Consider the following 23,594-nt stretch of genomic DNA (forward strand, 5'->3'; position numbering starts at 1 on the left):
TCACAGAGCCTACAATTAATCAGGAGAGGAACCCCACAGGCCCAACTGGAAATGTGTGTGTGTGTGTGTGTGTGTGTGTGTGTGTGTGTGTGTGTGTGTGCTTGTGCGTGTGCATGTGTGTGCATAATCAACTGCAGTGATTTTTTAGCTGCAGTAGCAATGTTTCCCTTAATACTCTCATTTTAAATAAAAACATGTGAAGCTTCAGTTAAGATGTGGTTTTGCTGCAGAATGGACTCACCCAAATGAGGTTACACTTTTGCAACAGTGCCAAATGTGTCACCCTACCCTGAATACATCAATGTATCAAGGGTAACAGCAGACTAAATTTTGGATTCCACAATTTAGAGTAACTGGATTGCACCTGCAAATTAAAGACGTGATATAAAGAGTTTACACACAGCAGCCTGGTTAAAGTTAACGTAATAATGACATTACCATTATCACTTTGCATGGAGCAGATATAAGCAACAGATGAGTCTTTGAAAGTTGTGAATGTGATTCTCTGGAGGACACAATCCTTTAAATGGGGACAAATTGGTAGGAGATCAAATTGTTTCCCTGCCTGCCTGCAGCCTGTCTAATTTTACTGGTGAAAGCAGCAATCAGTGCCAGCTAAATATGGGAAGCTGCTACCTGAATGTGTTGTACACTGTTCTCAGAGTCACTCATACAGATGTATGCAAATGCATTCACATTCACTCACTCTAATTTTCACTGGCATATAGTACAGCAAAATGCTCACACTGTTTTAGCCAATACAATACCAATACATTAAAATATGCCCAAATTGGCCCTGATGAGGATCAGCTTGTGACATGTCTACTTAAGGCAGTTCCCAGGACAGTAACAAAATAACCACCAATCCTTGGATGTTACATCCCATTCAACAACTTTAAGAAATAACAAGGATGATTAGAAATAATAAGAAGAAAAGGATGGAAGAGATTCAGCATTTGACCAGCCTGCATTAGTGAAGCTTTACAACACCTGGTTGACCATATTACTAACGTGGAGCAGAAACAGCCAGACTCCCTCAGTGTTGCCAACTTAGTAACTTTGTCGCCACACTTAGAGATTTCAGACCCCCCTCAGCGACTTTTTTTTGAAAAAGCGACTAGTGACAAGCTACTTTTTCTGGCATTCTTGAAGACTTTTGGAGACTCTGATGTGATGGTGTTACGGCCACCGAAAACAACAAAAACAATTAAAAAAAAATAAAATAAAATAAAAAGACTGCTGGTCTTCTGGTGCAGTCAGAACAACCTGGAGATGAACATGCTCAAAACTGTAGAAATGATAGTGATACTTCAGAAGGCCCTCAACACTGCCTCATCACCAACCTCAACTACATTTATTTATTTATTTATTTATTTATTTATTACGGATCCCCATTAGTCCTCACTGCAGTGAAGACTATTCTTCCTGGGGTCCAAGAATTTACATTTCAAACTTTAAACATGATACAATAAAAATACAACCATTACCATTAAACATAACTAAATCTAAACAAAAATGATCTGAGATGTAATGGAATTCAACCCTTAAATTATTGAAACAACCAGAACCAAAACAACAAAAATTATTCCATTTTACACACTCAGAATTTCAGAATAAACCAACTAACTAGAAACTGACTTCCTTGCTAAGTACTGCTCCTCTTATTTTTGAATCTTGCTTTATTATTTATCATGGTTAAATATGGTGGAAGCTTATTCCAATATGTTACTGCTCTATACATTGTAGCATTGTACATTGTGCTCTATACAAACTCCAGATGACTCCTCATTGGAAGAAGATGAGTCCCTGTGCCTGGTCTGCATAGAGCCATTTGGAAACAGCTGCCCAGGAGAAACGTGGGTGCAGTGCATGATATGCAAAGGATGGGCACATGAAGAATGCACCCCTGGCAATTCAGTCTACATATGCCAAAACTGCAACTCAGATGAGGAGTCTGACTAGTGAGCTCAGGTTTTGTTTGAGATTTTCTTTTGTTCCAGGACCAGTTTAAGTGACAGTTTCATAATGCATGTTTCATAATATTTCATTTTATTTCATGTTATTTCATAAGATGCATGTGCTCCTGGCAATTCAATCTACATAAGCTATGCCAAAACTGCAACTCAGATGAGGAGTCTGACTAGTAAGATTTTCTTTTGTTCCAGGACCAGTTTAAGTGTCAGTTTCGTAATGCATGTTGCATAATATTTCATGTTATTTCATGTTTCATGTTATTTCATGAGTAATAAAGGTGAATTATTGTCATTTATTGACTTTCAATTAAAAAAAATAACAACAACAATAATTTTGTCCTTATTTTATTGGTTGCAAAATCCAGTGTGACATCTTACCCCACATAGTGTGACAACTTACCCGTTGGTGGGGCAACTTGTCACATGGTGACAATCTCCATTAGATTGCTTATAACTCTGCACTGACACAAAATATGAAAATGACATGAATGCAAAAAATATATCTGAGACTTTGGTCTTTCATCTGGTACATATTTTTTTTATATATGATGTTTTGATTCAAAGATATATATATGAGTGTAAAAAGTGTGACAATATGCCCCGGTCTCCCCTAATTCATGATCAATAATACCAAATGCGGCGCTAAAATCCAAAAGCACAGCACCAACCATAGACTTCCTATCAATATACTCAAACCAATTTCAGTTAACGATGTTAGTGCTCGTGGAATAGCCTACTTTATATGCATATTGACTCTCAGAGTTGATGTTATTCTCTTCAAAATAACATTGAATTTGCTTACATATTATTTTCTCCATTAATTTGCTTAAAACTGGCAAAATACTCACAGGTCTACTATTTGGACCTGCAAAAGGCACCCTGCTGTTTTTTTGTCAGCGGAGCAACCTTTGCAATCTTCCATGGCTGTGGATAAACACCATTTTCAATAATTAAATTGAAGATATGGCATATCAGCTCCTGAATAGACTTAACCACCAGCCTCAGTAACCTACCATCTAAATTATCAACACCACGTGGCTTGTCACTTTTAATAGAATGCAAAAGTTTTTCTACCACTTCTACTCTTATCCTCTTAAATTGAAAACTACATAGTTTGTCCTTCATAATCTTATTCTTTATAATAGAACCTGACAGTCTACCGTCAACATCTATCATCTGATTGTCAGGCAGGGCTCTGTCTTCCCTTTTTTTTCCCCTGTGTTTTCCCTGTTTCCTTGCCCCCTTGTGGTCTTGTCTGTCTTCCCTTGTCTGTCCAGGTCCGGGTTAAGTGGCTGCACCTGTTTCGGCAGCCCCTCCTACCCGCCTCCTCTCACACACCTGCATCTCATCACCTTCCAATCAACGGATGCATTTAACCCCGGCTCTTCTCTCCAGTGGTCGTCAGATCGTCTGCTTACCTCCGTGGTATTGTGTGTTCCTCTGCCAGTCTTCTGATCCCCTGTGTCTTTCTCGGTCCGCTGACCTGTGCTTTGCTTTTTGTTTTAGGAGCGTCTCGCCCTGTGGATAGCCCTCAGCCCAGCCTCGGTTGTGAGAGGAGTTGGAGCTCAGATTCTTCAGAGCGTGTTTTTGCTCTCGCTTTGTGTTGCTCCCGTTTTTTGTGGACACCCTTTGTTGAACTGTACAGAGTGGTTTTTGTGCTCTCGCCTTTTGTTTTCCCGTTTTTGTGGACACCCTTAGTTAATAAACCCTTTTTGTATCTACCTGCCCGTGCCCTGTGTGATCCCTGTAGCCTTCACTTTGAGTTCGCCTTCCTCTGGTCTCAGGGTGTTCGTACACCCAACACTGATCTCTAATCAAATTTACGTTATTAATGAAAAAATTATTAAAGTAATTTGCAATATCCACTGGTTTAGTTATAAAAACACCCTCTACCTCTATGAACAAGGGCACTTTCCCCGTGTTACTCCTACCAACTGCTTCCTCCATATTCATATCAGCAGCAAATAATAGGTCATAGTCAGAGTCTGTTACATTTTGCAACATTGTACAAATACTATCTAAGTATTCAATACCAGAGTTAGGTGGCCTATAACAACAGCATGTTAAGATTAGCTTAATATATGGTAAATGTACTTGAAGCCATAGTGCTTCCACACCTTTCATATTCAGGTCTTTCCTCATTTTTGTAGGGATATGTTCCTGAATGTAAAATGCCATCCCTCCCCCACTTCCATCTCTATCCAGTCTAAATATGTTATAGCCCTGTATAGCTAACTCTGAATCTTGTATGTTTTTATCTAAGTGTGTTTCTGTGATGGCCATCACATGAATATTATTTTCATGCAAAATTGAACACAACTCAGTAACCTTATTCCTTAAACTACATATATTCAAATGTGCAAATCTCAACCCTTTTTTGGTAATTTAATACACACATACAAAATGGAAATTCAAGTAAAAAACTACTGTAAAAAAAATAAAAACAAAACAAAAACAAAAAATCCAGGAAAATCAATGAGTGATGATACTCGCATAGTTTCACTCATACTTGCTCAGTTCATCCAGCTTCCTGACTACTATGACTTTAGCTTGCTCCTGGGAATGTCCATTCAGTTTAATAAATACCTTACAATTTGCAGTTCAAGTTCCCTGGATCTTGTTTTTCTTCTTAAGGAATCTTGCTTTCCTTGCAATCTCACTGTTCTTTTGTGACAGGTGCTCATTCAGGTATACCTTCATTCCCTTCAGGTTTTTTCCCCGGCGCAACAGGTCCATCTTATGCTTCCTGCTGAAAAAACTCAGGATGACAGCTGGATAGTCATTCACTCGTCTGGATTGTCCTTCCTCAGCCTTTTGCCTCTTTCGTGACAGGGGATGACAAGCCTCAATATTATTTCTGTCAATGCTAATGTTCTTAGAGTGGAGGAATGCCACCACCTCCTCCTCCACTGTGAGTCTCTCGTCCTCACTGGTCTCCATGTCATGTCCAAGGGCCTTGGCACTAGCCTTGGCATAGGTCTTTGGTTTATTGTCCAATCCTAAGATTATGATGTCATTAAGTCTCAAATATTGTTCCAGCTCATCAACCCTATTTTCCAGTGTCTCAATCCTGTCCCTTTGCTCTGCATTCAGTGTTTTCATTGTTTCCACTGTGGAAACCATCAGGTTTCTGGGATACATAATCTCCCAGGACCTAAGGTGGACTTCAAACACAGCCTTAATCATTAAGAAGGTGCAACAGAGAATGTACTTACTGTATCTGCTCAGGAAGTTTAGCCTGCCTCAACAGATGCTGATCCGGTTCTGTACAGGAATAATCTGTTCTTGCCCTATTGGTTGCAGATCCAAACCAGACAATGATGGATGTGTATAGAACAGACTGCAACAGACTATAAGGACTGCTGAGAAAATCTTTGGTGCCAACCTGCCCTCCAGTCAGGACTTACACACCTCCAGACTGAGGAGACAACAGGAAGCATCACTGCAGATGCCTCACATCCTGGACACAACCTGTTCCAACTTCTCCATCCTGGTAGCACTACAGATCACTGAACTCCAAAGCAACCAGACACAAAAAGAGTTTCTTCCCACAAACCATCACCCTGATGAACAGTTTCCTAGTCATATAGTGTCACTACAATTGTCAACACAAATACCTGCACATTGTAAGTTTAATTTTACATATTTTTTTATCACTTCATTATTCGTTGTATACAATGTTTATTGTTTATTATTATTAAATAAATTACACATTTTTTTTTGCGCTACTTAACTTATTGTTCAGCCCGTTCTTTGTCTTTTGTCCTAGTTGACCTGTATGTCTTTTTTCCCCATGCAAATACATTGAATCCAGTGTTTAAACTGAAGTCCTGTGCCAATATTTGGCCAATAAAGCTGATTCTGATTCTGATTAATTTCATCAGTAACTTGGGCGCAGGCCAACAATTAACTTGACTGTTGGCCTTATGTGCACTCTGCAAGTCAGTATCTGTACTCAGTCAAAAATCTTTTGTGAGGGTACAAGGTCCATGCAGTAGCACCACTGTACAATCACAAGAGCGTTTTTGTAATTTCCACAACTACAACAGAATGAGACATCTTTTCTCAAGCGGATAATGTCACATCAATTTTGAGTCACAGTCAGCAAGACTTTCATTCATATCATATACAGAATTTAAGCTTATTAACTTAATATTTTTTTAGCATGGACCTTCAGTATTTGGAACGTATAACAACACTATAAAACCCTTATAACAACAGTGTTACAGTAGTTCGGTCACTTATTGGCAACATGGTGATGTTGTATGATGATGTTGTATGGGGTCAACTCTGTGACTCTTTGGCTACAGGACAGTCTCTCATGTACCCTGTTTGTTTGTTTGTTTGTTTGTTGTTTTCAGTAGCATTCAGCAACAATACCAGCAGCCAGCAGTGACAATAGAGCACTGAATTTGACTGATAGCTGCATTGCTGGCTCTGGTTCTCACTGCTTTCATTTAACTGTTAACAGGAACCAGCTAATGAGCCGGGCTGCACTCATTATTATGGCAAACAACACACACATTCATTATCCTAATCATCTAATCATGGTCACTGCTCTGTGGAGTCAGAACACACAGATCTCCATACATCACCACACTGTGGATATTCATCAGCATCTAACTGCCTCCATTTGAAAAAACAAAGTGTAATGGGCCATATTAGCACAACATATTTCTTCTTTATTAGTTTAATAAATGCAAGGCAGGGAGTGGAAAAATGAGCTTGCCACGTGTCCAACAACAAACAATTTTCCATCAACATGCATTTTGCAAATGTTATTTGTAGGGTGCTTATGGGTTTTTATATTTAATACTGAAACATTAAACAGTAACACACACTTTTGAACTCTTTTTGTGTTTCCTCAATGAATGTTTGGCTGTAAGAAATTTAAAATTATAGTCTCTGAAGACAAACAGTGGGTTTGAATTCCAAAATCCTTAAAAGTAATGAGCTGGAGTTTATGCTCAAATAAAATGTGAAATATATATAGCATGAAAACCAAAATGACAAAGTTAAATGAGGTCTGAATTTGTGCATAAAAATAAAAATAAATCTTGAAGAATATGAAACACCAACCTTTCTGGCAGTGGTATTTGCAACAAGTCTGGAGAGTGAATGAAACTTTAGAATTTTCTCTTGACTTTCCCTTCTTTACTTGCAAAAACATGTCTTATCTTTGAAAATATCATATACCATAAAAAATTAAGCCAAAGCCTGTTTTCAAATAATAGCCCTCTCAGCTTCTCCTTCGGCATAAATACTATTTTCACTCCACGTTGCCATTTTTGTAATCTCTATTAAAGTATGCTTGACACCCAACACTTGCTGGAGATGTCTCAAACCCCTGGAAGGTTTTTAATGTGAAACATCTGTGCAGGAAGATTTATTGACACTAGCTCTTACCATTGCTGTACAATTAGCCTAAAATCCCTATCCAAGGCGAGCATGGTCTGATTCCTGGCCCAAATACTGACATGTTGTCATGCTCCTCTGTGTCTCATAGAGACACACAATATTAGTGTCTGCATGAGGCACACCTGACTTTCAACTAACTCCACTGTAAACCCAACTACGGCAATATTTGACACTGAGATCAAGGAGAGCAACAAAGTCAGCAAATGGAGGAAAGTGGAGTCACAGGATGGGTCAAACAGTCACATGACTTTCACCCTGGAGACAAGGGCATGTGTCCCATGAGAAAAGTGAAACCAAAAGTGTATGGTCTTTTCCGATACCTAACCAAGTAGTTGTGACATTTAAATCTAACCAAGTAGTTTTAGAGCCTGAACCTACCCAAGTAGTTTTGGTGCCTAAACCTAACCAAACTGTAAGCATTTCACAAGGCTTTATCTGTTGTTGAGATGAGAATGTGTTGCACGGTCGAAGCAGTTGCTCTGGGTATCTTATATTGCTGTGGATAGGTTTACATTGGAGTTAACTGAAAGCCATTTGTGTCTAATACAGACACTAAAGGGTACCTTGGAATCTCATATGGATGTACCATATGAGATTCCAGAGGGTGTAACAAAGATGCTCAGATGAAGAGAACGGGTTGCCAGGGCTCTTGAACCATTTGGAGTGCATGCATGGTTGTGGTCTCTTTTGAAATCTAACACTTTGATCCCCAACAGTCAGAATCATTTTAAGTGCTACTGGCATTGAGTAATAGAAGTTTGAGCATACTGAAGCAGATTTTTTTTATTCCCATTTGAATATTTTTTGCTAATAAAAATCTGCAGATGACGATATATGGGCCCGATTACCTGGAAAACACAATGGGACAACAGTGTGAAGCCTTACCTTAGTCAAAGTTCAATGAGAACTGAAAATTCATCTTCGATATATGTTTTTCTAAGGGTCTATCTAGGTGTTCCCTCCCATAAAAGGCCATATCCAGCCATATTTTATCAAATATCTATATTGATATTCAGGCAATCTATATTTAAGCCATCTGTATTTGTATTTAAGCATCTATCTTTATATTTAGGCCATATGCTATATTTATAAAATCAGTCCCTGTGTAGTATCTCTATTTGCAATGAGTTCTTTGTTTTGGCTCTAAAGTGAACAAATGAAACAGCATATCCTCAGAACATCATTTGCTTCACGAGGCAAAAGTCATTTGGACAGTTGTTTGCAACTTATTTGATCTTTACTCAAAAGATGATGGCATCTTTTCAACATAAACTTTTGTTGGCTATTGTTGGCTGTGAACAAGACATGGGAGATCATAGTTGGTCAAGTGAGGTGTCAGTCGAAAGGTCAGAGTGCAGCAGCCTGCTGCCAAAAAATTAAGGCACAGGCAGGCACAACCTCAGCTGTTTCTGTTTGTTTGATGAACACACAGCAGCAGAGAAGGATTTGCTGAAGCTGAGAGCTGAAAATTATGTCCACTGACATGCTTGTAACTGCTTACAGAGCACTGCTTAGCATGGCAAAGGCAGCTACCCATGAATAGCAATTATCCATGTGGTGGAAATGATCATGTCACACAGTGGTAACAGCCCTGGCAGCAAAACTGGAATTTCTGGGGAAAAAGCGATCTTCCTCCAGGAGAGGAGAATGAGGGGTTTTATTACCATTTTTTTTTTTTTTTTTTTTTCAAATCAAGGAAAAAAGTGAGGGAGAGGAATGCATGCATGCCTTTGATTGACTCATTCATTTCATTGACCTGAGAGAAGCAGATGTCTGTCATTCCCAGGCACAGAGAATGTGCCATTCAGATATTTCTAAGTTCTTTCCAAAGGCAATTGGACTTGCTTGAGGTTATAGAGGATGTTCTGCCTCTCATCCAAGAGGCTTCTTTTCTAACTAGATTCTCACAAGATTTTGCCAACATTGTGCAAAATATAAAACTGGACTTGCCTGAGAACATGGCATCTCATGATGTCACTTCACTCTTCACACGCATTCTCACTCTGGAAGCAATACAAGACTGTTAGGAAATGGCCTCTACAAGACAGTACTCTCTCCAACAGAACCAATCTCATGCCAGACTACATATGTGCCCTGCCAGACCTCTGCCTGACAACCACCTATTTCCAGTACAACAATGTGCATTGTGGATGTCATGAACACATAAGACAACCCTCCACTGGGAGTGTATGTCTTCTCTGACTCTGTCTTCTCTCACTGGTCCTGGCGCTCCTTTACAGGTTTCTCCATTTCCCCTGATTCCTTGCCTCTTTGTGCACAGGATGGCGTAGAACCCGGTGCAGGGACACACCATCATGGCTGGATAGTGTGACCTTCCACTTACTATACCGTGTTGACAGAGTTTAATATCACTCTTTATTTCCACACAGAACTGCAACAGCCGGTGTCTCCCTGTTTTATTACACTTCCTATTTACAGGGTTTTGAACTGGTGCATTTTAGCTGCAGACCGTGGCGACACAGTGGGCACTGACGACATCAGCCTTGACCTTAACCGAACAGCAACAGTTCTTAGAGGGTGAAACCTATACAATATAGAACAGTGTCGCAAGTCCAGATTCTATGAGTATAGGTGTAGCTAAGGCCCTCTACTCCATCGGCACTGGTTGACAAAAATACTGGCTTTTGGGAGCAAACCTGAGGTCCTGACATTGTTATATGTTGTGTTTGAGGACCTGAGAGAGGCAACTGTACAGTATTCAGCTGCAGGAAAGGAAATCTTCACAGCTTCTTGGGGATAACCCCAGTAACAACACCTCTTACAGGGCTATGCCTGTACTCATGCAATCTGGATTTACGATACACAACTAATGTTCTTAACACCTCCTGTCAATGTGTGTATCTACAGTATATGTATCTACATGTTTATCCATACACAAAAGTCAATAATGGATGTGTAAATGTAGCATGTTACCTTATCAAATGCATTTCATTTGCAGTAGAGAGAGATAAAAGGCAGCGAGATGAAGGGTTGACTAAATTAATCCAGAGTACATACACAGATAGCTGCAGGCTCACGATAAAAAAACCTCAGTTTTAAATGCTTGTCTGCTTCAGCTCTGAATTGTATTATCAAAAACCATTTAATGGAAAGAAATAACAGAAAAACAGATTGAAATACATGAAATATAGAAAATCAGCAGCATCCATGTGTTTATCATGAATGCTTAAATTACTCAAAACGGTCATCCTGACCATGCCAGCTTCACATCAGCTTTAAATTCTGGATTTCTGTCCTTTCTTTTGATTTCCCTCCTTTTTCCCTTCTTTCTCCCCCCCTTCTTTTCTTACTTTATTTCTTCCGTCCTACCAGCCATTTTATTGTCTTGTCTTTTTTTTCTGTAACCATTGCCACATGGTGACTAGATTTGCACCACCTGCTCACTCTGGCTGTGTATTTTAGAACAAAGGCTGGTGTGTTAGGTGGTGCTGGCTCTTCTCAGCAGGAGGCCAGGGAAGATAGCATTGTCACTCTGGATAGGGTTAGAGTTTGATGTATGGTAAAATACTTAATGTTTGTGGTCTTGAGAATCGTTATTTTGGATACCATGTGGACGTAGCAAGTATATACAGTAGTCTACACATTGGCAGCATCTGAACTTGTGTCAGGACAATTTACTATACCCATTATATTTCCCAGCATCAACATGTGTCAACTCTCCAGAAGGGAGTTTCGATCCCTGGTCTTGGCAGTCCACATGCTGAAGTATCCTTGGGCAAGATACTGAACTCCAAAACTGCCCATGATGTTGTGCCATCAGTGTATGAATTTATATGTACATCGCTTTGGATAAATTTGGCATCTGCCAAATGACTAATTGTATAATATTGGCTCAGCGGATCGACACATACTGTGAGCCATTCAGTGCATTTTAGGGCATAAAAGGATAAACAAATGTGTGTGTTGCACTTTGTTTTGCCACTTTCCTATTTTCCAAACCACTGAGGACCATCCATCATCAAAATCCTCAGTTAAACTGAGACTGATAAAGGGCAGGATAATAATGTAGTGCAAAGGGAGTGTCGTCTGACTTTTTTTTTTTTTTTTTTTTTTGGAAAGCCAGGGAACATCTTTCCTTTTTTCCCCCCACCCCAGATTTATATTTTACTTCAATTATATTATCACTTCAACAGTTGTTGTGTTGTGAAAGGAAAAAATAATAATAATAAATATATATATATATTTTTGTAGTTTTTTGATTAAAATACAATGTAACTGTAGGTGCCTCCTAACCCTCCCAAATAATTTTCATACTCTCCCTTAGAGTGTTAGTGTCTTAGTGCCTTTGTGTCTTTTCAGAAACGCCCTGTGACTTTCAGAGGCTCTGAAGGATTTTCTGATCATGTGAGCAGGAACATGTTTCCATGGGACCAATTTAACATGTCAGAATACAGCAATTTATGATCAGATCTCAGATGTGACACAGACTCCTTCTGTTTATTGTAAACATCATGTGATGTTTGCAGGCAGCGAATGTAGAGAGAAGAGTGTAAACAGAATATGATTGTGATGTGAACACAGACAGACTCAGAGGGGACACTGAGACAGAGACATGAAAGGACCGAGACGAGCTGAGGCCCAGCTGGAAAGAGAATGATAACACTGGAAGGTTAATTTGCAGATTTTCTCCTGAGAGTTGAGCAAACAACAGCTGCTGCTTTGGTTTGATTTCAACTCTCTGCTTGCAAAAAGACATAATGTCTTCTGCTCCATGAAAGGTAAAAAAAAATCTGATAAAGCTGCTGTCTGATAAGCCCTGTATTTAATTATATAATATAATATTAATATGGTTGTTCCCTTACCACAGGAATACATGCAATAAGGACAGTAGTAGAATCTAGTGTATATTATCAGTGCAAAGACCCGAACAGATGTTTCCTCAGGTAATTTCTCTCAACAAGTCACACGCAATCCATCATTTTGTCACTTTTGTCATTAGTTTTGCATTTAAATTGGTATTACAAGGACAAATCACCAAGGATGCATTTAGAGAACTGGATACATTTCAGAGAAGCTACTCATAGTTTCTGCAGCTTACATATAGACCAAGCTGACTGAATAAAAAAGAAAAGCCCACTCAGTCATTTGAATGCAGCCAGTTTGTTGACAAAGCTTGGGTGTCGATGCAACACAACACAGTATCATATGGCATGATGCTGTTGTAATAGTTTGTACTTGTTTCCTTGTGTGTTTTTTGTTGCATGTTTTGGCTAATGGCTCTCTCTCTCTCTCCTCGCCTGCGGTGGAGGTGTGGCCTGGTGGTGCTGCGGGTCTCCAACACACCTGAGGCAGATCTCCACTGATTGCGCCTACTCTTAAGCAGCTTGGCAGTGTTGCCACACTGCCAGATTGTCAAAGCATTTTGCCGAGACTCACCAGCCATTTGTTTCCTTGTCATTGTGCCTTAGCCAGTTCCCTAGTCCTTGTCTTGTCTTGTCCTTCTTGATTATTGCCTTGTTAGCGCTAGTTTGGTTTTTGTCATTAGGTTAGTTACTCTCGTATGTCCGGTGTACTTAGCTCTCCTACCCGCTCGCCACAGTGTAGTGATTCTTTGTTTCTTTAGGCTGATTTTGTGTTCTTCTGTTTTTCTGTGATCAGACTGAGTAGTTAGTGTTTTTCTGTTTCTATCTAGTTAGGTTTGTTTTCTCCTACCCGCTCGCCACGGTGTAGTGACGCTTTTGTTTTACTGGGCTGATGTTGTGTTCTAGTTCTTGTATTGTTATTAAAATCGGGTGTTGATCCGGCTCCTTGTTTTCCGGCTGCTTCTTCCGCTTCACTGGTCCAACTAAATACTGGTTCTACGGAACCATAACAGCTGCAACAGCCAATAAAATAGGTGTGAGTACACATTCTTGGTAGATAACTTTGTAACAGTCATGTGCGGTCAGGGGAGGCAGGTTAAAGATGAGACTGCAAGCTCTTCTAATTGTGGCAACTACGTAGAACTATTACATGCTTTTGCTGAGAAAGATGAAAGGTTAGCTAGGCATTTAAAGACATCTGCTGTGTTTTCCGGCCTGTCAAACAGAATCCAGAATGATTTGATTGAAGCAGTTGGTGAGTTAATTCTACGTGATTTTAAAAAGGAGATTAATGCAGCGCCATTTGTGACTGTATAAGTTGAAGAAACAACGATATCAGGAAAAAAAGCGCAGATTTCTGCCATTTTGTGCTATGTGTCTAAAAGTGAAGTGGACTGTGAAGTGAAGGAGGCGTTGGTGGGATTTGGTGATGGGAGTGATGACAGATGAGCTCCTGCTATAGCTAATTATGTATTGGGCGTGTTGGATAAATTTAACTGTGTGGAAAAGTTTGTAACCAGACGTATGACGGAACTTCTGTGATGGCATCAGAACTTAATGGTGTGCAGACCAAAATTAAAGAAAAGGTGCCAGAGGCCATGTTTACCCACTGTTATGCACACAAAATGAACCTCGTGTTGATGCATTCAGCAAAATGCATGCCTGAGGTTAGAACCTTTTTTACAACACTTGAGGGACTTGGATCATTTTTAACTAAGTCCACAAAGTGCACCTGCTTACGGGATGCCATTGTGAAGTGGCATTTACCAAGAGTTGCACCGACCAGATGGAGCTCCAACTCTCAGCTGTTGCAAACAATAAGCATGTATCAATCTGAGCTATGTGCTGTATTTGGCATCATGAGTGAAAATCCTGACTGTTGGGATAGTGACACTCTACTGATTGCCGATGGATATGATCGGTGGCTGTCAAAAGCATTAATATGCTTTTTAATGATGGCATATGAGAACAGAGCAAAAATGCTTGACCTGACGGAGAGTGGAGGTAAACAGGCTGGCAAAGATGAGAGGAAACGAACATATTACAGCATTATGGACAACATCAGTGTTAACATGAAAGCTCGTTTTGATCATTTTGGTGAGCTAGCTTTCCTTGGTTTGGTCGACTGTACTAAATTTTTTGAAATGTCACAACAATTTGATGACACCAAACTGCAGAGCCTGTCCAAATATGCAAAGTTCTTTGACTTTGTTAGACTAAAGGCTGATGTATCGGACTGTACAGCTCCCAAACCATAAGGAATGAATGTAAATCTCCTGGACAACTTCTCAGCTTTTTGGCCCAGAAGGATCTGATGCAGACTGTTCCTTAGGTGACAAATTTACTCCAGCTGGTGCTCACTCTACCAGCTAAAACAGCATCTGTGGAAAGGTCATTCTCCGCATTGAAAAGACTGAAAATATACTGTCGGAATAGGACCAATCCAGGACGACTCTCCTTGGAGATATTCTTGGAGAAGGATAGGCGCATAGACTTCATATACAAATAAAAGTAAGACCATACACAATTTTCGATTTTAATTAAAAAAAGAGGGATCAGCCAAAAAAAAAAATTAAATTTTAAAGAATCCAATTTGACCTTATATTAAATATTCTTTTGTTTTTCTTGCTATCGTATTGAACAGTGTGGAATTGATTAAAGCATAATAACTAAAATGCATAATAACTAAAATGTTTCAATTACGGTCAAAATTGAAATATAAGCTTCTATTTTGAGTTCATATATTTTTACATCCGACTCCGAGTCAGTGGCTCACCAGTCATGAACCTCACTGCATGTCACTGCTTTGTTACATGAATAAGCTTCCACTGTTTACAGGATGATCAACACAAAACAAGATAAATAAAGGCCACTGTGATAACTTTCTAGTCCCTCTCTCACAACCCTTCAAACTCATTATTTCCTGGATCATATTTCTTATCTCACTGGTATCTGAAGTAAGATGACACCATCAACACCACCAACACCTCCTGTGCTGTTTTAATGTTGGCTGTTTTTGATCTAAATGCCCCTTTTGGCTGAGCTGGCTGATTTCCTCCTGACTACTTGCAAACATGAAAGGCACAAAATAATTTGCTTTTATGGCTCCTTGAGACTTGGACTTAACTGTGATGTCAGAGTCTTTGTGACAAATTAATTCATTGTTACTGAACTATTTTTGTTTGTTTATTGTCATAATGACTGTGTATGGGAAAGAAATTATTACTCTGCCAGTTGGTATACTATGATTAGTTCCCAGTTCTGACTGTGGCAAAAAGGACAAAATCATCTCATGGGTCAGAACTGTTGCTGGTGTTGCTAGCAGAGGTGGAAAGTAACGAATTACATTTACTCGCATTACTGTAGTTGTGTACTTTTAGTTTTAAAAGTACTTATTAAAAACTGTAATTTTACTTAAAGTACTTATTAAAAACTGTAATTTTACTTTTACGTAAGTATGTTTTGTTTGAGGTAATGTACTTCGGTGCATTTTAAATCACATCCGTTACTGAGTTTTAAAAAAAAAAGTGATATCAACAAAGGAAAACAAAATTGCGTCCTAGAACTACTGCAATGAATGATGGGAAGCAGAACTGGCACCAAAGTCACACCAAAGATGGAGACCATGGAGACGGACAAATCAGACACCAGTGCTGCAGACCCAGCTGAAAGTGAAACCCTGTCCAATTCTGCTGAGGTTGAACTTGAAAGAGATGAAGTGCACCCGTGGCCATATGTAAGTGACCACTTTGGCTTCAAGTGCAAGAAAGGCAACAGCTTTATTATGCAGTGTAAACTGCGTTTACCCAGAGAGACAGAGCTAGCTGCTTATAAAAACTCGACATCAAACCTGAGCAAGCATGTTGAGGTAAGTTAACGGTTTGTTTTCACAGTTTAGCTAGTAAGAGCCTTGTTATAATAACTAGCAACCTGTTGGTAACTAGCTAACGAGGTTATAATTAATTATGCTAACACTCTGTTAGCCTACCTGATGTGATCAAAAACAGATGTCAAATACAGTAGATAAGGGGGCTGTACCTAGTGCATTTAACAACATCCAATAGGCTAAATAATGCTAAACAGCGTCTAGGGTAAACCAATAATGTTGATTTGATTTGATTACTGCAGGTCTGTAGACTAAATTCAAACATTTAATGATTTTTCCCTCCATGACAGGTGCTGTGTTTAGCTAGTCTATGAAAATTATGAAGAAAAGAAATGATGTGCTATGTTTGACTGTCAGTGAGTGCATGACTTCATATACAGTCAAGATTAACAGCTGTGTGAATGTTAAAGTGATAACTAGTTGTGGAGTTGTATGAGATACTGATGCCTAGTCAGTCAGTGTATTATCAGACAGAACTGGAGATACACTACTGAGCACAGGGCCAACAACACAGCAATAAGTAATTCTTCTTTTAGGAGGTTAAAATATATATATTTTTTTTATTGCTGTGTTGCTGTCTCCTGTGCTCAGCAATGTAGACTATCTCTGCTCCTCTGAACAGGGAGAGCAAGGATGCTGTTTATGTAAAAGAAACAGGTAATACACTGATATGAAGTACCTCACACAACCCCACTTCAGAAAACCTGAACTTTCCATGTAATATCAATTCATAATCATTTAAAATGATCCATACCTTTCACTATTTTTAATAGCCTTGTTTATATCTTCAGGCATCTTTGTCAGCAACAATTGTGCATTATGATGTGTAAAAGACAAAATGTGATGTGTGCAGAAAACCTTTTATGTATGAATGTAAATATTTGAAATTCAGTGTGTTTAATGAAGACAGTAGTGATTTACATACTGATGAAAATATTTTGTTCACAGAGGAAACATCCATCAAAGCTGAAGGCCTTTAGTGACTTTGTGGCACTAGAAAGCGAACCCTGGGACCAGCAGAAACCCCAAGCAAGCAAGCAAGCAAAACTAAGTGACATGATGGCAGTGGGTCCAAACACACGTCTGCCCCAAGCAAAGTCTGGCAAGCTCATGATTAGCTTCATTTGTGAGGGTCTTCATCCATTTTCTGTGGTTGAACAACCAGCTTTCAGAGAACTTTTATTCACTTCAATGCAAGGTCATTTCCAGACCCATGCTCTAGACCAGCATAGAGAGAGCTGCCAATCAGATGAAGAAGACTTTGATGTCATACCTCAGTAAGGTCAGCTATGTAGGCACCACCACAGATTGTTGGACAGCACACCAGCAAAGTTATATAGGGGTCACAGTTCATTGGAAAGATGAGGAAACCTTGGAGAGAATCTGCTGCACTTGCTTGCAAGAGGTTGAAAGGTTCCCACACCTTTGATGTCCTAGCAGGCGCCCTTGATGACATTCATTGTCAATACAGAATAAGGGGTAAAGTGGTAAGAACTACAACAGACAGCAGCTCAAACTTTATTAAAGCATTCATTGTGTTTGGTGAGCATTAGAATCAGACCAAGACTCATCTGAAGAACCTACTGCCGACTACCTGGACACATTCATCATCCTGGAACAAGATAACGGTCTTGAGTACCAGCTTCCTCCACATCAAAGGTGTGCATGCCACCTCTTAAACTTAGTCGCCACAACGAATGCTACCATGGCAGAAGAGAAGAATCACACATACAAATGACTAACATGCAGCTTTTGGGAAATGCCAAGCAATCTGGAACAAGTCAGGTCAGTCATAAATGGCAGCAGACAAAATGTGCAAGATGAGTGCAAGCTCCAGCTCATCCGGCCAAATCAAACTCAGTGGAACTTGACATACACGGCTGTGGAGCGAATCATATGGATCATACAAGAGACAAGGGAGGACGCTATCAGAAATATCTGTGAAGAATTCAATGTGAAAATGTGAGTTTAATTCTCATTTCTAAAGAACGTGCCTGAAGCTACCTTGCTTACTGATTTGTTTTTTGATAGGTAAAGTACATTTCCAGACTTGGATACACATTCTCCACCTATTCCTGTAGGAAATTTGCTTAAAGTTGTATACATTTGCTTTAATTTCATACAGGCTGAGTCGAGCTGAAATTGCTTTCCTGGCCGAGTACTGCACTGTGACGACGCCTTTTGTGAAGGCTTTAAACATCCTTCAGTCTGAGACCAACATGCACATGGGGTGGCTCCTGCCAGTGATCTTCCAACCACAAGCAAAACTCAGCAGACTGGAGACATCCTCCAAGATATGTCTGCCTCTCATCAGAGCCATTCGGGATGGTGTCCTAAAACGATTTGGTCAGATGATGGAAGACCTTGAACTGATTGCTGCTGCAATCCTTCTGCCAAAGTTCAAGACCCCCTGGACTGAGAGGGCTGATATCATTGAAGCTAGTATGATTTCATGATTTGATATCATGCTGTAATCATTTATAAATTTTTAATCCCAGCTCTGTCCACTATGTTTCTACTCAACACAGTGTCACAAATCCAATAATATGTGTCTTTCTACAGAAGTTGTGGTTATTGTAACTTCTGCATTTGAATGAACTCATGTTACCTCAAAGCTTAATTGTCGGAAATATTCAATATACGTTGTGGTGTTTGTCTCTCAACAGGTCTGGTCTATGTGAGACAACACCTTGACCAGATGGCAGAGGTGGCAGAGCAAGTCGGGCAACATTCAACAGATGAAGAAGATTTTTCCTCTCTTCAATGAAGTCCAGAAGGTCACAAGGTACAGGGGAGCTTGATGGGTACCTTGCCTGTTGTCCTAAAACCAGATGGATCTGCTGAACTCATTTCCACACATCAAAAAACTTTCTCTCAAACTCAACACTGGCCTGCCTGCCTCAGCTGCCTGTGAGCATCTCTGGAGATGCTCCTGTGAGCATCTCCAGCTATGCTGGACTGCTGTTCACTGCAAAGCAAGCAAGAATGAACTCCACTAACTTTGAAAACCAACTGCTGCTCAAACTTAACAGGAAGTTCAGAATATAATACTCTGAAGATGGACACACAGATAAAAGAACTATAATCTAGATATACAGTAGGGCAGGGTAATTTAAAAACAAAAAAAAAATTATTGCAGCTGCCATGCAGTTCTTCTGACATGTTAGGAGTTCTTTTAAAATGCTTTGTTATTGGACAGATCTGATGTCAAAGAATGGCACTGTTTGGTCTTAAAAACACCTTGAAGGTCCCTGATAAAGATTTTGGTCTTTAGCTTATTATGGACCTGTTTTGATTTATAGAGTTGCAGTATTACTGCTGGTGTTTGTTGGTCTACAGAATCCACAATTTATGCCACCTTCAGTGGTTACTGGTGGTACTGCTTGAAAATGTTTTATGGGATGGTCTGCACTAAAATGACACATTATACCTGCTAAATGATTGAAATGTCGTGTCGACATGTTTTATTTTGTTATAGCATTTAATTTTGCTATGTTTAAATAAAAACATCTAGATTGAGATTGATATCCTCTTGTCCTTGTTGCACTGCACAAGAGAGCCCCTCAACACCCACTGTTAAAAAAGTAACTAAGTAATTTTTACTCTAAGTAAATTTTAAATGATCTACTTTTTACTTTTACTTGAGTAGATTTTTAGACTGGTAATTTTACTTGTACTTAAGTCAGTTTTCATCAGTAATAGTACTTTTACTTGAGTAGAATATTTTAGTACTCTTTCCACCTCTGGTTGCTAGTGACAAGGTGTGGAGATGTTGAGTGACTTTATGTGCAGTGAGCTTCCCCACATAGCATGCTGACTCGTCTACAGCCCACAACTGTCCAGACAAGATCTAACCAAACTGAAAATTTCTTTAATGTTCTGATTATAAACCAAAATGTTGCCAGGGAATTTAGAGCTATCCTAAAAGTTAACAGGGAAATTTCCATTTCACCCCTGTATTAATATACACCTGTTCTGTAAACCAGACGTCGCCCAGATCAACAAGGTACACATGAGGTGTAGGGAACCAGAGTGCTCTGATGAGAGGTGGGCTACTAGAACTAGACATAGACAGACAAGAGCAGAAAACCTGGAACAAGACAAGTAACCCTAGAGAGAGGGGGTACGTGAAGAGGATGTGGGATAATTAAATGCTTCAAAACCCTACATCAAGATGAATAATGAAAGAACTGCTACCTCCGTGTTCCACTATCTGCCAACGGCAGCTGCTATCACAACTACAGATTGACGAGTTACAACAACAATGCTACGGCAAGGGGGAGCCAGGACAACAGGTCAGAGGGGAGATACAAGATCCACCCAGAACTGAGAGTGAAAGGTACTGGAAGAGCATATGGGAAAAAGAGGCATCACATGTTCTTCCAGAACAAGAACCGGTAACCATCCCAAGGTATGAACAGCTGGACAGCACAGGGTCTGGACATGGTCCACACCTACTGGCTAAAAAAGCTAACTGCACTCCATGAATGCCTGGCAGTACAGATAAACCAACTACTGATGGATGGAACCCACTGAGAGTGGTTGACCCAAGGGCAGACGGTCCTGATGAAGGACCCCCAGAAGGGTGTGATCCCATTCAACTACCAACCAGTAACCTGCCTCTGGACAGCATGGAAGCTCCTGTCAAACATTATAACTACTAAGATAAATAAGGACATAGCCCAATACATGAGTGAGGTCCAGAAAGGAATCAGTAGCAATACCAGGGGAGCCGAGCACCAGCTACTGGTCAATAGAGCAGTCACCCAAGATTGCAAGATCAGACAAACCAACCTGTGCACCACCTGGATTGACTATATGAAAGCCTATGACTCAATGTCACACACATGGATCCTGGAATGCTTGGAGTTGTACAACATCAACAGGACACTAAGAGCCTTCATCAAGAACTCAAAGGGGCTGTGGAAAATGACTCTAGAAGCCAACTCAACGTAAATTGCACAAGTCACCATCAAGTATATCATATACCAAGGTGATACACTATCACCACTGCTGCTCTGCATAGACCTGAACCCCCTCAGGCAGATCACCATGAAGAGTGGTTATGAATACTGGATCCAAAGCGGAGCGACCATCAGTCACCTCCTCTACACGGATGACATCAAGCTGTATACCAGGAATGAGTGAGACATCGATTCCCTGATCCACAGCAGGATCTACAGCAAAGACATGGAGATGTCATTCGAACTACATAAATGTGGGCGGATGGTATCAAAGAGAGGGAAAAGGATCAGAACAGAGGGGTTCAACTACCAGAAGGCAGCACTGCAGATGTTCAGGACAGCTACAAATACCTGGGGATACCACAGGCAAATGGGAACCATGAAGAGGCCGCAAGGAAATGGAAAGAACTGCTCTGTGCTATAAACACTTCTGCACTGCCAGTCATCAGATACTGTGCTAGTATAATCAGCTGCCAGTGGAGGAGATAGAAGCCACTGATAACAAAACAAGGAAATTCCTCACAATGCATGGAGTTTTTCATTCCAAGTCCAGCACCCTGTGGACTGAGGGAGGTTGAGGACTGGTGAGCATCAGAGCCACTGTCCAGGATGAGACAACTAAGATCCACAAACATGGAATGCCATAACCACGTGGCAGGTATAGTGTACAGGAACATCTGTACGAAGTATGGGCCGGAAAGCCCAAGGTCAAAATGGAAGACACCTCCTAAAGTGGCGGCGAATGACCGAACCAAGATCCTGTGGGACTTACAGATCCAGACTAACAAGATGGTGGTGACTCATCAACCAGACATCGTGTTGATAGACAGACAACAGAAGAACGCAATAGTGATAGATGTAGCAATCCTGTGCAACAGCAACATCAAGAAGAGGGAACAGGGCAAGGTCAAAAAATACTAAGAGCTGAAAGAGCTAGAGAAGACGTGGGGATTTCATTACTGCATTTGATTCCCACTTCACTCTGTCTCTTAGAGCAGCGGTCCCCAACCTTTTTTGTGCCACAGAGCTATTTCACGTAAAGCAATAATTTGCCGGACCAGCATAGTAACAAATAAAAACAAGTTATTAAAAATACAACTCAGCATTACCCTGAATGTAGTTACTGTAATTAGTGGGAGCCCTGCAATTGTTTCTCTTCAACGAGAAGCCTTCATTGCCTCATTTGCAAAAAGGGTATTCCTGGGATATGTGGTTTAGGCTAATTTTACAAGAATGGAAGAGGTTATTGTATGATAATGTTTTAGGGTTAATAATGGTCTTTTATGACACTAACTACATAATAAACATTACTGATTTGAGTCTAGCTGGGCACCTTCATTGCATGTACTCCCCCCCCCCCCCCCCCCCCCTTTCCAGTCACCTCTCTATTGTCACTATCAAGTTAAGGCAAAAATACCCAAAAAATATTTGTGTGTTGGCTCACCCAGTACACTCAGCTCTGTGTGTGCAGTGATGTTGTGGTTCTTGTTGGTAGCTGTACAGCTGTAACTGCCAGAGTCATCATCAGTGACACTCCTGATGATCAGATTACTGCCTGCCAGCAGGGAGTATTTCTTATTCCTACAGAGGGAGGAAGAGTGAGGTAGTTTTATTCTGATGTCAACAAACCTGATGAAAAGCCCAAAACCAACAATGTGTTAGTCTGTCTCTCAGTACTATCAGACTTTGTCTAAGTTCATTGGTTTGACCTAAATTCTGCTGATCACGTCAGCTTAACCTCGATCAACTTTCTGTGTAACTTCTGCAGGCCAGTAAATTGAAGTACATATTTTGACAATTTACATTGTCACCATTTTCTACAAGTTCAACTTTGAAACAAATTTTGTAAATGTTATTTTTTTTTTTTTTTTTTTTTTGCAATCCACCATAAATACATAAATACAACTTCAAGATCAAGATCAGGAACCAAATGACTAATGTCCCATTTTAAAAGTCTCATTTGCTTATTGAGAACTGATAATATTGTTTTCATTCCACTTAACAAGTGAAATGCCACTTTTTAATGTTTTGAGACAACAATACATATAAATACATTACCACACACTGTGTCAACTCTCCCATACAGGTTACACTTGTTCAAAGCCTTCACACAACATTTATATAGCATTTCCTTTAACTGTGTACAAGTCCACTTTTTTTACAGTCCATCACATTTAATAAGGGTCCCAAAAGCCCATTCAGATTTTGAGTAAAACCCAGCTCTTGAAATGGATCATTCTTATCAGGAGTTACCAGTTACTATTGTCCTCAGACTGACAGCTTCAGTGGCACAGAGCATGCTGGTTGGACCTAGAGTTGTACTGTCCTGAACATCCAGTCTAGCTCCATTAATTAGAGATTGTTCCAATAGCCAGTGCAGAGAGCCTATCAGCTCCAGTTTCTTCCATTAAAAAGGTTTCATGTCAAAAGAAGCCCTTGATGAAAAAGGAGGCAATCCAAACACTTTAAAAACTTAAGATCAGACCAGCTATCCTCCTTAATATGCAGCTTGTCAAATCTTCCCAAAGAA

At 40.0% G+C, this 23,594-nt stretch overlaps 1 protein-coding gene across 8 annotated transcripts in view; it reads right to left on the reverse strand.

The window, feature by feature from the left end:
- dcc (DCC netrin 1 receptor) overlaps window positions 1-23,594 on the reverse strand; it is a 388,720-nt gene that overhangs the window by 254,535 nt on the left and 110,591 nt on the right. For all 8 annotated transcript variants that reach the window (XR_013079191.1, XM_076757427.1, XM_076757429.1 and 5 more), the window contains exon 5: window positions 22,509-22,645. Coding sequence is in view for 7 of the 8 variants with exons in the window: in XM_076757427.1 (XP_076613542.1) it covers window positions 22,509-22,645 (137 nt within the window). In the remaining variant the exon portion in view is untranslated. The remainder of the gene's footprint in view (window positions 1-22,508; window positions 22,646-23,594) is intronic.

This window comes from Chaetodon auriga, chromosome 19 (genome assembly GCF_051107435.1).
Source record: "Chaetodon auriga isolate fChaAug3 chromosome 19, fChaAug3.hap1, whole genome shotgun sequence".
Lineage (NCBI taxonomy): Eukaryota > Metazoa > Chordata > Actinopteri > Chaetodontiformes > Chaetodontidae > Chaetodon > Chaetodon auriga.